A 15,552-nucleotide genomic window follows, 5' to 3' on the forward strand; every position below is an offset into this window, starting at 1 on the left:
CTCAAAGCTAAGAGGTAACCGCAAAGACATCTTCCATGTTTAGAGCCTTGTTTAGGCGTCAGGCTACTCCTAAATTGTGGTATCCAGGCCAATAGGATTATTTCTGTTTTTTGGATGAGAAGATTAAGGAAGAGCTGGTGACTTGCCTATGTGGTCTCAGATCTAATCCCCTGACCTTCTCCTGCTCTGTATTGCAGGGCATTGACCATTGCAAACTACATTTCCCAAGACTCCTTGAAAATTAACTTTTAATTCGAGGCTGCCATTAGGAGGGCAGAAGGAAAGGAGAAGTCAGAGTATTTTCCCCACCCTCTCGCTTTGGGCAGCATCCCAGGAACAGAGGCTTTTCTTCTATGGTCTGGATTCTTCAGCTACTCTCTCCCTCAACAGCCCTACTGGGCTTCCTTGGTCCTTAGCTCCGTAACACCACCTCCTCTCCCTTGTCTTTCCACCCTACAGATGGTAGTGATTTCCTATTGTACCTGGGTTGCCTTACATCCCATTTGCCCTTTCAACTCTTGCAACATTTTCATAACCAGTTTCTTTGATTAAATTCCTGCTACTGATATACTGGCATAGGCTCTGTTTATCTGGACTTGGACTGATACAGTCCACGTGGGAGGGCAGAATCAAAGCTCTAGCTCATGTCTCCTGATTCAAATGTCAGTGTCTGCCCATTACCATTCTCTGGCTGGGAGCATCAGAGGAAAGAGACCACCCTCTGGCCAACCAGGAGGGCAATGCACTGATCTAAGTTGCACATTATTCTACAGGAATGTAAAAAACAAAATGGCTTCACACATATGACCAATTTTCTAAGAAAGCCGTCTTACATTCGGCAGCATCTTCCTTTCGTGTTATTACGATACACTGTCATTTAGGGCTCTGAACCTTCCTCACCTATATCCCCACTCCTCCCATGTGTTCTTTTGGAACAGGCAGTGGGTAAGTCATGGAAAACTGAAGTGACTTCGGGCAGACCCAGCAGAGCAGGAGATGAGAACTGAGTAAGAACCAGGGCTGGGGCTGGGACAGGACTCCAGCTGAAGCAGTCAGTGGTGCCAAAGAGAAGATGGCAGGGCTTCATCCCAGGAGCAAACCAGGGGTCATGGGATCCAGTGGTGTCTGAGAGGGATCAGAGGTCTGGCAGCTCCCCCAGGCCCAAAGGCTGGTAAATGGCAGCGAGGGGAGAAGGGGGTGAGCAGCCAGGTTGGAGTTGGGGCCACCAACTGACCCAGCTAGTCCAGGGCAGCAGGGACAGCTTCTGCTGGTCTATGTCCTGCCATGGGCTTATGAGACAGAAATAAAAGCACATCCAGCATCTGTCATAAAAGACCTTTAATGGTCTCCTATTTATGGTTCTTTTTTTCATTAGAACTGTTAGAACTGTCCTGTTAGAGTTGAATAAACTGTAATAACTTATCTGACATAATAGGGAATGCCACAGGTACAACAGATAAACCTGGCAGGTGGCCCAGGAATAAGGGTGTCACAAAAGAATCACTTAACAGAAGGGCCACAGACCTGGAGACCAGTCTCTGCCACCTGTCACTCCTCACACCCAGGACCCACACACAGTACCAGGTTAAGTGCCGGCTCCCACTGGAAAGGAAGACGCAGCCCCCTCTCCCGGCATCTGTGGCTAGACCTCAACACTGAGCAGAGATGTCCCAGGAAGACGGTCCATCCAACCATCATCCCCCGAGTGCTCCTGGATCTCCAGGGCAGGCCATGACCACACCCCGAATTTGTGAGCCCCCCTTCATACCCACCTCTCCCATGACCCTTGCAGTGATCCCTTTGAGGTGGGCAGAGTCAGGCACTCTGTCCATCTTACACAAGGGGAAACTGAGGTCAGGTTCCCAAGGGCACACTCGGACTGAACACAGAATAGCATTGGGCGTTCTTTCTCCCATGCCACGTGGCTTGCTGTGCCCCAAGTCTCACATTTCCACCTGGATGCCCTGGGTGGGGGCCAGGCAGGATGCTGTGCCAAGGGCTGGTCCAGGTCTCCCCGAAGTGCCCACCTCTTAGTCAGCCCCAGTGAGGGACCTGGGAAGAGGGGCAGACCAGCAGGAAGAGAATTTGGGGGACTGGAGGTAGGGAACCAGCCTCTCTTCAGACGCCCGCCTGTTGCTCACACATTCAGTTGACCCCAGACGTGGGAATGGAATTCTATTAGAATTGCTCGAGGGCAATTTGCTGCTTAAAGGGTCTCTGGAGGAATCCTGCCTTCATAGGAGGGACTTTGGTCATTAAGTCCTCCCTTGGCATTTCTTTTACTAAAGCTGGCTGTATATAAAGAAGAACCTAACTCTAGTTTCTCTTCCCACCACGCTGTCCCTCTGCCATCTCATGGGCATGGGCCAGGGAAGTGGGGTGTCACACTGGGGCACAGACACAAGTCCTGGGGTGGGACTGGGCCTCTTTGCTTCCTTCATGGTCCCCCACAATGCCTGGGCCATATCAGGGCCAAGACCCAGCCTCACAGCACCAGGCCCCCGCCCAGCTGAAACCCAGGCCGGAGCTTCAGTGGGGGTGGGCTACAAAACCATCAAGCGTGTGTGTGTGTGTGTGTGTGCACGCGCGCACGTGTGTGCATGTGCGTGTGAATAAGCAAATGCTTGGGCCTGGGTCTGTGACCCAAGTTCCAATACGACGATACTTTGTATTGGAATGCTAGAGTCATTCCAACAGGAAAAGCAAGAATAGAAGTTGGGCTTTGCTGGTCTAAGATCAAACCTCAGAATATGGTGGTTTGAAGAAGCTTTTCTTCAAAGGAAAGTTTAAAGGTGAAACCTCAATAGGCAAAAAGACAGATAAAAGCAGAGTTGTTCTGGCGGAAGTGGGAATGGGGGGGAGGGCTGGAGACCTATCCTTGGCCTCCACCCCATTATCCCACCTTAGCAGCCCCTGGCAAAGCTCTGTGGCACACCAGGGGTTCCACAGCACCTGGTTTGAAAACCAGTGTGTCAGAGTCTACGGGTCATGGGTCCTGGGGATCTCTGCTTTGACTTCCCTTTCGGGGTGAAGAGTTGGGAGAGAGCGATGTGGGGAGGATGCTCCCCCTTCAACGGGCCTCTCTTTGAAGCCACTGTGCAGTGAGCCTGCAGGGGAGTGGTAGAGGTGGGGATCCTGCCCCATAGGTAGGCCATTCCAGTCCTGGAAGGAGAACAAAAGTGATGGAGCTGCCTGGGCCAGGAAAGCAAAATGCCGGGCCCAATACAGGCTTATGCACGAGAGTCGGGGGAGTCTGTTTTGGTCCTTGTTGACTTTAAAAACCAGAACAGGTATAGACCTAGGTCCATGAGACCCTATAAGAGTTCAGGATTGGGGCCTAATGCCTTCCTCTGGGATGGGTGGAGGATGTCCAGCCCCCAGTCGCTGGCAGGAGGGAAGCTGCCTTTGTGGGCTGCTGAAACCACCGGGGATGCGTCAGCTGGGGCTCAGATCTCAGCGTAAGAGGCCTGGGTTTTTCCGGACCCAAATCCCTCCCAAGTTTCACCAAGAAGTGACAATTGGCTGCTCTGGTTGATCCTGGAGGGGGTCTTACACTTTGAAGGGAAGGGGCAGGCAATTACTATTACACTTCACCCTTGGGATCCTCTAGTGGGGTAGTGGCGGGGTTAGCACCCCGGGCCTGGGGGACGAGGCTCTCCCTAACCTGGGATCAGATCCAACACTTCCTGGCCTCTGACACCAGGGTGTGCCCCCGCCCCCTCAATCACTGACACAATCCATGTCCAGTCTCTCTGTCTTGGTTGCTGGGACCACTGCCCGGAGACACAGCATTCCTGAATAGTATCTGAATTTCCCGCTCGGCTGGGTCACCAAAGCCAAACTGGCCTCGTCTCATCCTGGCTGACCTCTGCCTAAGTGAGGCAGGAGCAAGAGATGAAGATGGGTGGGAGGGCTCAGCCAGCGGCAAACTTCCTGTGTGACCCTGGGCTACCCGCCCCGCAGTGGCAGGGCCACAGCCTGGGCAGCCATGTGCAACTTACAGAGCCGACTTTCATCTCCTCTGGGCCTCACAAGTTCCTTGAGCTGGGCGGGAAAGGGATGGCTCATTTTACAGTTAGGGAAACCAATCCCAAGAGGTTGAATGAGTTGCTCAAGCTCCTCAGCTGGGTGGTAACAGCCAACACGGAGAGGCATCGTGGACTTGCAGGCCAGGGTGCTCTTCACTGCACCACGTGGGACCAGCTTGTCAGCAACTCCCCCAGCTGAAACAAGACCCCAAGTGAGCCCACTCTCAGTTTGTCTGGGCTCTGAGACTGAGAAGGCCCGTGGAGTCCAGCCGAAGAACTCTGTCCTTATCTTCACGGGGACTGAACTCTTCTCTAGGTTGGAAGGCTGAGGAAGTCCAGCTGGCCCTCTGCCTGCAGACTTTCACCCCGAGCCATGCTCTCCCTTCCTGCCCAGACTGCTATCTACATGCCATCCGCATGGCCCACTGCAAAGTCTCAATGTGGAGAGGCATGGTCAGCACAGGCTCCAAATGTGTGGACAGAGAGAGCCAGTACTGTGGGCTGGTGCCTGGAGCCCAGTGGGGCTCCCCCACCCCCAGTTTCACTCCAAGGGTTCCCCTGGACAGGCTGACTCCAGATGGAGAGGGGCCCCGCAGAGAAGAACTCAGTCATGCTTGGGGGCTGCAGGAGAAGTGGGGTCTGGAACCAACCAGAAACTTGGAAAGATTATCTGGATGTCCTTTCTCTCAGGAAGAAGCCTGAGCGTCCCACTGGGCTGCAGTGCATGTCTGTGCAGGAGGGCGCCCAGCCCAGGGGCAAGTGGAGCTAAACTCCAGCCTGTGACCACTCAAGAAGCTGTGCATTCCAATGTGGCTTGAATCCACCTGGAAGGGACACCATTTCTAATTCACATCAAGGCACTATACAGACTAGCAGCGATCATGGAACCCTGAATGCAATGGTCCCCTCTCTACTTCCCGTAAAACTTTCCCTTGACCATGAGCTTCCTGAGGACAGGGGCTGGGACTGACCCAACTCTGTCTCCAGTGCTCAGCACCAAGCGGAGAAGTTGTCAACCAAGGATGGTTAAGCCAAGTTCAAGTGAACTTGACCACTGCCCCTCTGCAACCCTGGGCCCAAGAGTAAATAAAAGGCTAAATGGGCCCATGATGCTTCTTGCAGCTGGAGAAATTTCAGTTCAACACTGGGATAAACCCAAAATGGTGAGTGTGATTTTGAAGCAGAAGGAGGTCAAGAAACCAGCCTGACAAAGCTTTTGTGTGACCGGGTTAGGGATGGGGAAGAGGTCTATTTGTCGGCAAGTGATCACCCCCAAATCCTAAAGGGTCTTATACCAGCCCCAAAGGTTCCAGAGGACAGCCCTGAAGAGCATATGCTTGCCGTGCATTGTTCCAACAACTCATTAACTCTCCAGCTGCCCAAATGAGGTACAGACTGCCCAGCAAGTTCTGGGAGGGGCTGGATGCAGCTGGGATCCCAGAACTGGCCATGGGTGTGTGACTGCCCCAAGCTGACTTGGTTCTGACCTGGAGTAAGGGTCCCTAGGGTTGAGTCTTCATGAGATTCAGAAGGGAAGGGCTGGGGTACAATGCCAGGCACGTGAACTGGGTAATTTCACCATGGAAAATGGTTGCTCAGTCCACCCCAGGAGGGGCTGGACTGAAAAGGGTTGAGATGCAACTTGTACAATAAAATTTTGCCATCTCCCTTTTCACAAGTATGGGACAGGGATAGAAAGGAGCAAGAGATCCCCTTGCCCTGCCAATCAATATATTTGCTTGGGTATAAGGTAAACTTCAGGACATCCAAAGGGGGTGTAAAGTACTGGAGGGCTTATCACAAGCTCTTCCCCCACCCACCTCAGCAAATACAAGCTCTGTCCTTCTGTAACACTCGGGCCCTAGGGCCAAGAAGCTCATGCTAGCTATGGCCACAGCTTGACATCACACAACCCCTCAGGAGCCCAAGAAGGGCCTTTCTCAGGCCTGGAGTGGGTGTGGGGTGGTGGTGCTAGGTGCTCTCCATGGCCCTGCCACCTCTGGGGTCCAATGAATCCTCGCTGGTGGCAGACAGATCAGAGTCAGTGGCTCTGGCTCCACCCACCAGACCAGAAGCTCTAATGTTCACGAATTCTTGGAGGCAGAGCTGGGAGGGCCCTTTGTGATCATCTGGTCAAACCCCTTGGTTTCCTAGGTGAAGAACTGAGGCCCAGAGATGGAAAGTAACTTGCCCAAGGTCACACAGTAAGTGAGCAGCAAAGGTCAGACAAAAACAGATACCTTTTAACACTTTCTGCCTCATTGTCTGCCTGCCCTGTTGCCCTGGAAATGCCCCATGTCCTAATCACACCAACACTAGCCAATGGGTACTGGGTACCCATGACACTGGCAACTACTGGGGGGGGGTCATCAACTCCCCAAGGAAACAAAGGAGTCCCCCCCCCTTCCTTTTAGGTGCGGGCATCCTGATGGACCCTGCCACCTTCTGGGGAAGGATCCTCTTTGACTGTGGGCACAGTGACCTCAGGTGCTCTCTCCTAGCCTGCAGGGGCAGCCCAGCCCGGCCCTGGAGAACTGCAAGGGCAGGAGAACACGGGTGGCCCTCACTTCCCACACCAGTAATCACTTCAGGGATCACTGATCACTCTTAGGTCTACAAAGGAAGGGAGCTGGGCAGACTCTCATCTTCCCACCCTGCCCCCATCTCTCAGAGTCACCCTTCAGGAAACCTCCTTGGGACCCTGGTGCTTTCTCAAGACCCCTCCCTTCTCTCTCTGCCTCTCTGTGCACATTTGCAGATAGGACACACACACAAGATACAAGGCAGTGAGGGTGTTGCATCCTGATGACACTGAAACAGACTTGGGCTACTTCACACACCTTGCCTTAGACTAGGTAACTGCTGGTCAGAGAGTCAGTCCAGCTACCTTGCTCCATTCCTGGGCTCCACAAACCTTCACCAATGTCACTGTCAGTCACAGAGGGCCATGGCGGGGGGGAGGGGGGAGGAAGGGGAGAGGTGTTTGGTGGGTCCAAACTGCAAAAAGAACTGCGTGGAGAATCTATCCACTGGTCTGCCCCTCCCAGCTAGAGGTTGGCCTTCTATTCGGTCATGTTTTAGCTGCCAGAACTGTGTTAATCACCTGGGACAGTGGATATCCTCTCACGTGTCTTGAGCCCCCAACCCCACCCCTCCAAGCCCTCGCGCCCCATCTTCCCCTTTCTGCTCCCCATGCCAAGTCAAATTCCAAGACCAGAGCCACGTTGGCCTTTCTGGGGGTCAACAGGAAAAGAGGGGGGGATGGAGAGGTGACTGCAGTGAGAGTGGTGAGGGTGGTGCACGTGGCCCTGTCGGCATGGTGACGGGGCCAATCCTGAGGCCAGAGGTTCACCACCGTGACCTGAAAGACCCCTGGGGCCCCGGTAGAAGCTGGAAGAACAAAGGGGAGGGGGAACCAGGGCAGGAAGAAGACAAACAAGCATCCTAGTGCATGAGAGTGGACCTGGAGCTGCCCGGAGGGAGGGCCGGCCCCAGTCTATCTGTCGTTGGGCTGTGGAGAGCCGGTACCGTCCTCCTCTTCCTCTTTGTCATCCTTCATGCCTTTCAGTCTCTGGCGAGCAAAGTCCTCAAACACAATGTCGTCATCGCTGGTGGGAAAGACAAGGAAAATGGGTGTGTTTGCAGGGCAGGGAGAGTAGGCTTATCCAGGGGCTGGAGAGCCTGCACAGCCAGGTGGGACCCAGAGGCTGGCCTCTGGGACTGGCCTCAGATGGAAAGGCCTGCCAGGCTGGCACATCTGGATGCCCATCAATGACAGTGGGACCAGCCAGTTGTGGAAATAGCAGAGGGAGGCATGAGTTTGCCTAAGGGCTGGAAATTGACCTGGTTCTTGAGGAGGTGGAGTCAAGGGACACATAAAATTGGGAGTGGGGGGTCAGTGTGGCTGGGTTTGGGCCAGAGGAGGAAGTTATTCCCACAAAGAGGCCAGGCCACCAGTAGTATCACAGCATATTCTATTCTGAATCCCCCAAGAACAGGCCCAAGAAACCCCATTCAACCACCCAAAGAAAGCACTCCTGTTTTCTGCACAGGAAGCAGTGGGCTTGGCTTGGAAGAGAAAACCCCTTTTCTCCAGGGAAGTGTCAGCTCACATTCTACCCTGAGGGATCTTGGATGAGACAGGATCTGTGGGGTGCAGGGAGTGGGGTAGGCCAATCTAAATAGGGGGGCAGAGAAAATGTGGGTGGGAAAAGAGGGTGCCTGAGGGGGTTTCAGGGCTAAGGGCTGCTTCTAAGAACACTAAGTTCCCTTCTACTATAAAACATGTCCACATAGGCCCACCCAAGGCCCCAGCCCCAAAGAATTCAGCCAGTCGCATGGGGTGTCCTCATGAGGTGACTTAAAACCCCATATCCCAAATATCTCCTGGGGGACAAAGGACGTGTAGATTTGGAGCTGGAGCGAGAAAGCTGCTTGGCCCTGGAGGTATTTCGTGATGTTCGCCCAGGTCCTCCCCCCTGGCCACTGTCCGGTGACACGACAGCCTTCGACCGCAGGGGAATCCACACTGGTCCTCGGGAGTCAGAAGCAACAAGATCCCCAGAAACTTCCCCTCCCTACGGCCTGATTCCACTGGTTGGGTGAAGGCCAGGCAAGAGAGCCCCAGCCCAGGGCCACAAACCAGCCCTGTGACAGCCGAGCAGGTGCTGTGGATGGACGAACGGACTGACGGACTGACGGACGTGCAAGGACGAGGGAGGAAGACAGACCCCACCAAGGCAGGAGGAAGAGGAACAGGCACCGAGGGTCCTTCAAGTCACATGCAGGCAAGCGGGTTGCTGAAGAGGTGAGCAGAGGCAGCTCTCAGCAGACGGGTTAGACCAGCTGCTCCTCAGGGTGTTAATTAGCATAAATGCAAATAACCAGGTAGCCCCCCCAACTTCCCAAGGCGCGCCCCCCCCCCCAATATGTCTGCAGGCAGGGTTCGGCTTACGTGGTGTCAAGTTCTATGAGATTGGTATCTACTGGAGCCTCGTTCTCTGGAACTAAACACAGGGCAGACGAGCGCCCATGGGTTATTGGTGAGTGGGCAAGCGGGCAGGTGGGCACAGGTCCCCACCCTGGGACAACTAAGCTAAGATGGGGAGGGAAAGGAGGAAGGGGAGTGGAGAAGGCGGGGCTGGTCCCTGGTCTTGGTAACACCTCGAATAACCTTATGCAGGGAGGAGGGTCCAGGGAGGCCCACAGCAGGCCCAGGGGAACAGAAAAATCTCTGGACCCTGCTCCTTTTGGCACTTCTCCAACACGACTTAGATTCAGTTGTCGCATGCAGGACTGTCACTAACTCTAATACGACCATTTATTCACATTTTCACATCTCTGAACTTGGGGTATGTTTACAATCAATGGCATTTCAAAGTTTAATTGTGGGAACACTTTTCTTTCTTTGTGGTACATACTACAATGTTTCTTTCAACTGAAACAGTCTTAGGTTTAATCCGGTATCACTTGGAAAAATTATGGGGGTGGTGTGTCCAGGGATCATCTTATCCATGCAGCCCCTTCCGCTATGCCTGGATGCCAGACGAGGGCTCCAAGCACGGCCCGTGCAGCTCCCACCACCACCCCCAGCCCAGAGAGAACAGAGCCATCTCCTGAGGAGTCAGATGCAAATAGGAGTGTGGGCCTCACAAAAGATCCCGTGAGCTGAAGGCTGATCCAGAGGTAGGTGGGTGATAGGGAAACCCCATCCCAGTGACCCACAGATTCTGCTCACCTTCCCGATGTGGGGGTTCCTCTTTGGGCTTGGGGTGCATTAGGGTGAAGGGCAGTTCCACAGCCACATCACTGAAAGAGACCCAGACCAGTTGAGCCTTGAATCCAGTCCCAGGCTGTAAGTCTCAATGCCCTGCCACTTTGAAGACTGGGGAGGGTTTTACGGTAGCTCTGGGCCAAGAGGCAGGAAATCTGGCCCCAAGACCCAGTTCCACCACTCTCTGAGCATCAGTCTATCTGAGAGTTGAACTGGGAGATTTCTTCTCCTGGCTCCAAAAAACATGGAAACTTCCCCTTTCCTGAGAAGGATCCCTGGATTCCCATGAGCTGGGAGGAGGCACAGCGGTGGGAAAAGGATTGCCCAGGGCAGTGAGTGTGCTTCTTGCTCGCTGAGTGGCTCCAGAGGTGCCCTGAGTCCCTGCTGGCCTCAAATGGCCACAGCCAGCCCAGCCTCCCCTGACACTGCCCTTCCCAACTTCCTGGTTGGAACTCCTCCCACCCTCACTCTGTCTTATCTCCCAACATCTCCAGGGGGCGCCTGTGAAAGTGCTCAGGTGGCCCTAGCCCCCTGCAATCTAGATGATGCACTGCTGAGGTCGGCTTAATCAAATTCAAGCTAGATGGGACCCAGGCCCCAGCACTGTCTACATTGTGCACAGAGCGTTGAAGCCGTGTGGGGACGGAAGGATGGGAGCGGTGCTGCTACTGGCTAACGTTTCTGACTGGGCCTTCTCTCCCCTTAGCCCTGATGGACAGAATAATAACAAGAGCAGACACTCACATGGTACTGGCTCTGTGCCAAGGAGGAGTCTACTTTTTTTTTCGGCCTTGCTGCTCAGCTTGCAGGATCTTAGTTCCTTGATCAGAGATCGAACCTGTGCTCCCTGCAGTGGAAGCGCAGAGTCCTAACCACTGGACCACCAGGGCATTCCGCCAAGGAGTAGTCTAGAGTCACTCATTTAACCTTCACAACAACAATGTACAGGCTGGGAAATTGAGACCAAGGAGAAAACGCAGCATATCCAAGCCCATACAGCTATTAAAAGAAAGTGACAGGGCTTCCCTGGTGGCACAGTGGTTAAGAATCCACCTGCCAATGCAGGGGACACGGTTCAAGCCCTGGTCCGGGAAGATCCCACATGCCACGGAGCAACTAAGCCCGTGCGCCACAACTACTGAGCCTGTGCTCTAGAGCCCGTGAGCCACAACTACTGAGCCCGAGTGCCACAACTACTGAAGCCTGCACGCCTAGAGCCCGTGCTCTGCCACGAGAGAAGCCAGCCAATGAGAAGCCCGCGCACCGCAACGAAAAGTGGCCCCTGCTCGCCGCAACTAGAGAAAAGTCCGCGCGCAGCAACAAAGACCCAACGCAGCCAAAAATTAAATTAATTAATTAAATAAAGAAAGAAATTAAAAAAAAAAAAGAAAGTTACAGACTGAGGATTCTGACTCCCTAATTCACACCCTTAACCCTGTGTGATAACATCTCAGAATTGAGAAGGCGATTCCACCCACCCTCTTTCTCCACTCCAGACAAAAGCAGCCCTGAAAGCTCCTCCACTCCACTTAGGTGGTATCACCCTACAAGGCCCTGTCAACTGTGAGAGCCTACAGGCACATCATCTTACTGACTTTGCTGCCAGGGGCCGGTTGAGAGGAGGATGGGGCAGGGGACAGAGGGGTCAGGGGTATAAACTACGCAACCAGAAAGGGCTGTTCCACCAGCCCCACCACTCACTGAGGAACACTCCACAGCTTTAAGTCTCACTGAGCTTAACTGGAAAATGGGGCTAACTATACCTACCTTCTAGAGCCACTTCCAGGAGGTGACGTAGGTAAAAGTCTTGGTTGAACTGTGAAGCTTGTGCCTGCCAGAATTATTACTTCCCTTCAATAGGAACATGGGGGTTTCATAAGGCTATTGAAACAATTTGGCTTTTTTTTTTTTTTTTTTTTTTTTTTTTTTTTTTTTTTTTTTCCAACGGTTGTTTTTTCTGCTGGTTTCTTTTTTGCTTTTTGCTTCCAAAGGGGCTTGCTTCTCCAGGTTCACTTGGAAAAGTGAGCTATCAAAACAGAAGCTGGTGGAAGATTAAGACTGCCAACCTTCACTAAAGCCATCCAGAATACAGATGGAAGAATCTGGACCTTAACCTTCCACCAGGGTATGAGCAGTCAAGGGCAGGGGGTGTATCTGATTCTTCTCTGGGAGCTCAGTCCCCCTCACAAGGCGGGGCTCAAGTATGGGTTCAGGAAATTCTTACTGAATTACATTGAATTGAATTTCACCTCTCCAAACGGACTACGTTTTCTTGGGATGAGCAATAGTGGCATCTTGTGACAGGAGGAAGCAAAGCACTGGGTTTGGGGCACAGGTATTTTTGGAATGCACGTGGATCCAGTTGGCTCCAAGAAGCCTTGTCTACAAAGGCAGATCTCAGGACCTCTCCTTAACAACACTCAGCCAGCAGTTAGTTCTCATTAGTGGAGAAGTTTGAAAGCCACAAAGCCTGCGTTTCTCCAAAACATCCTGTAAAACAGACTGATTGGGGGCCACTCCCCAGATAAATGGAGCCAACTTTGCTGTCTGCAAAGGTCCTTGTCACTTGGGTAGGGTGGAAGAGCAGGGCGAGGTTTGAAAGGAGAAACTGCACCTCCCCAGTCCCTCTGGAGAGGGTCCTAGTCCCGGCACAGGCCTGAGCCTGGCAATCAAAAGCGACGGCTAAGATTCCTTCCAACCCAGTGCCCGTGATTCTGGACAATCAGGACAATGGTCTCTGGGCCCTTCAGGAAGGTGAGTTGATCAGGTCGAAGGAAGGGACTTTACCTGGATGCAAGATCTCCCAACAGGCTAGGTGGGTCAGAGGAGGCGGGAGAAGTGGTCAGGAGAGAGTTCAGAGAGGAAGAAAACAGAAAGCACATTCATTTACCACCTCTGTTCCCCTTTGGGGTAGATTAGATCCTGGGACACACTCTACCCACCCCAGGTGTAACTGCTCGTTCAGGGACATACGGAGATGTGAGCCCCGCGTGGGGAACTGGAACCCAGGCCCGGCTAAGCCAAACTCCCTGCGAGGGGAGCCCCAGGGTCATTATCTGTAAAGGAGACATAAAAGTTACCCCCTGTGCTGCCTGCCCTGGGGAGGCTGGGGCTATCCAATGGCAGAAGGAAGCACTTTAGGATTCCCCAAGGGTTCCTCAAGAAGGAGCCTGAGGCAGACTGTGGGTCCTGCAAGAGTCACAGGACACGGGATTTGAGATCTGTGATTCTGAGATGTCCTATAATATATGGTCCGTATTACACACTGTCACCTGCACGAGGCATTATTCTAAGAATAAAGGAGACTCGATGTCTCATGCTATTAGCTTTCCAATCTTTTCATAGAAATTTATGAATTAAAAAAAATACCTCTGACAAATTAGAAATCCTAATTCTAGGTTTATAACAACATGTAGGCCCAACATATGGAGAAAAGTGGGAGTTCTTTCTGAGCTTCCACCAGTCTATGCTCCAGGTAAGGGAATACGTTTGGTCTACCGCCATGATCCCAGCACCCAGCCCGTGACCTGAGATTAAGGGAGGAGATTTCAGGAAATGTGTGGGGAATTGTCTGGGCCTTTGTTTCCCCATCTGTAAAATGGGAGAGTCGGAGCATACCCAATCCAACTCTGGATTTCTGAGCTCCTTGAGCCATTTTCCCAGCAGATCAGCCTGGGTATGAGACGGGGTGAGTGCTGTGCCCTGAGATGTGATGACGGACATGGCACCCCTTGTAGACCCCACAGCACAGACTCTGAGGAAGCTTCCCCCCACCTCCCACATGCCCAGACTAGCGATGGGGAAGAAGAGAAGGAAAAAGAGGAAGAAAAGGAGAAGGGGGGAGGATAGAAAGAGGGGAGGGGCAAGAGAGGGGCCAAAGGCCTCTGAAGTAGAAGAGGGAAAGGGAAAGGAACAGGATTCAGCTAAAGGGTCCAGCAAACAGGCAGAATGGGGCAGGGGTGTGGCCATCAGGGACCTCCCTGCTGCACTTCGGGGTCTGGGTCTGGGCTGGGCTGTAGCACTTACCCTCCCCGAGACACCACCAGCTTCACCTTCACTTTGTAGGAAACAATGATGCCCAGGATCTCCCGGTTGGCTCCTTCCCTCAACCTGCAAGGCAACACAGGGAAGTCGGTTCACAGGGCTTGCTGGTGGGCAAGGGTGGGGTGCGGTGTGCGCAGTGGCCATCGGTCCCTTTCCTGGCCACTCAGCTGCCAGGTACAGGCAGAGCCCAGTGCGTGAGAAAGGCGAGGTCTGCTCTCAGGGAGTGGGAACTCAGAGCCCTGGCTTCTGAGTCTGGCTTTGCGGCCCCGGGGACTCCTACTTCCCTCCAGGGGCCTGAGTCCCAGCAGTGCTGTGCGGAGCGGCCCTTCCTGCTCTCACGTGGATTCCCTTTGTCTCACTCCTGGGCCAGAGAGGAGAGGGCAGTTGGCGGGGGAGAGGAGGGGAGTGGGTACCAGGGAAGACCCTGCAGGAAGTGATGCTTTAATTAGGTCTTGAAAGCAGGGAGGATTTGAGCCAGGGAAGAAGAGAGCAAACACTCCGAGGGGAGATGGTAGCATACGAAGGGGCAGGTGAGACAGCATTTGGGCTGGAGTGGCGGGCAGCAGTGCTGCAGAGGTGGGTCAAGCCCCCAGGAAGGGCCAGACCTCAGCGGGCAGGGCAAGACGGGTCCCTACACCCCCAGGTCTCCACTAGAGGAGGGTGGCCTCAGGGAGTCAGTGGTGACCATGGGACAGGAGTGACCCTATGTTATGGCCCTTGGATCTCTGCCCTCCGGGGACACCCCCACGTGTGGTTTAGCCCAGCTCACCACCCTCAACTCTCCAGACTCCCCAGGCCTGTCCTGATTCATCCTCTCCTGCTAGGACCCTTCCAGAAGCCACTCTCTTCCTTCCTTCCTTCCTTCCAGCCTTGCTCTGCCTCAGGGTCACACTCCATCCAACAGAAGACATGACGTCAGAAGCTCCTGCCTCTTGCACGAAGCCTTTCCAGGTTGCCCTCCCCTAGGCAAGCCAGCAGAGCCCAGCACTGACTACAAGAGGCTGGTCGAGTGGTCCATCTTGCTCTCTGGGGCACCCCTGGATAGGGTGGGATTGGGGGACAGCTTCTCTGGCAGTTCAAGCTCATGAGGACAGGCCCTGAACAACGCTTGGGGAGAGGGTAGCCTGAGCCCACGCTGGCACTGGTGGGACCAAGGTGGGTGTGGACCCGTTTGGGGGAAGGGTAGGGGAGCCGGGGGAGGGGGGACATCCAAGAGCCTGGAACTAGGGAGGGTAGGTCCTCACAGGGTGCTGGAGGCCAGGTTCGTGTCCTCATGCTTGAGCTTCCCGTCCAGGGCGAGGCCCCGCTTCTCTCGGTTGTTGGCCAGGAAGGGGGTCAGCGTGTAGACCTTGCAGAATGTCGAGCTGGGCGCCACTGTGTCACTGGGAAGAAGGGGGACCGATGTGGAGATGCCCCCCAGAGCCAACCCCAGCCCAGCCAGGTCACAGAGCCCGGCCCTCCAAGTCCCCCTCCGCCACGAAGGGGCCACATGGGCCAGGCCCAGCTCTGGCAGGGAGACCACTGCCACCCAAAAGGGGCACATCTCTGCTCCACATGCAAACAGCAATGACTCTGGGGTGATCCAACAACTTCATTCTTGGTTTGTAAACAGCTGCAAGGTTTTAAAAATTCAAGGTACTGCTCGGCCCTGTGCTGTTTGGCTAGGATAATTTTTTAGTGGAGACAGCATGGACTTTTTCTTTTCCT

The 15,552-nt window shown here is 53.9% G+C and overlaps 1 protein-coding gene across 1 annotated transcript in view; it reads right to left on the minus strand.

The window, feature by feature from the left end:
- Positions 1 to 6,924: 6,924 nt before the first annotated feature.
- ARRB1 (arrestin beta 1) overlaps positions 6,925 to 15,552 on the minus strand; it is a 74,971-nt gene continuing 66,343 nt past the window's right edge. Inside the window, exons 11-16 of the mRNA XM_007455025.1 lie at positions 15,090 to 15,227; positions 13,828 to 13,911; positions 12,589 to 12,612; positions 9,766 to 9,836; positions 8,983 to 9,034; positions 6,925 to 7,636 (exon numbers count right to left, since the gene is read on the minus strand). Coding sequence (XP_007455087.1) covers positions 7,525 to 7,636; positions 8,983 to 9,034; positions 9,766 to 9,836; positions 12,589 to 12,612; positions 13,828 to 13,911; positions 15,090 to 15,227 — 481 coding nt within the window. The 3' untranslated portion in view covers positions 6,925 to 7,524. The remainder of the gene's footprint in view (positions 7,637 to 8,982; positions 9,035 to 9,765; positions 9,837 to 12,588; positions 12,613 to 13,827; positions 13,912 to 15,089; positions 15,228 to 15,552) is intronic.

This window comes from Lipotes vexillifer, unplaced genomic scaffold, assembly GCF_000442215.2.
Source record: "Lipotes vexillifer unplaced genomic scaffold, Lipotes_vexillifer_v1.1 scaffold1693, whole genome shotgun sequence".
In the NCBI taxonomy this organism is placed as follows: Eukaryota; Metazoa; Chordata; class Mammalia; order Artiodactyla; family Lipotidae; genus Lipotes; species Lipotes vexillifer.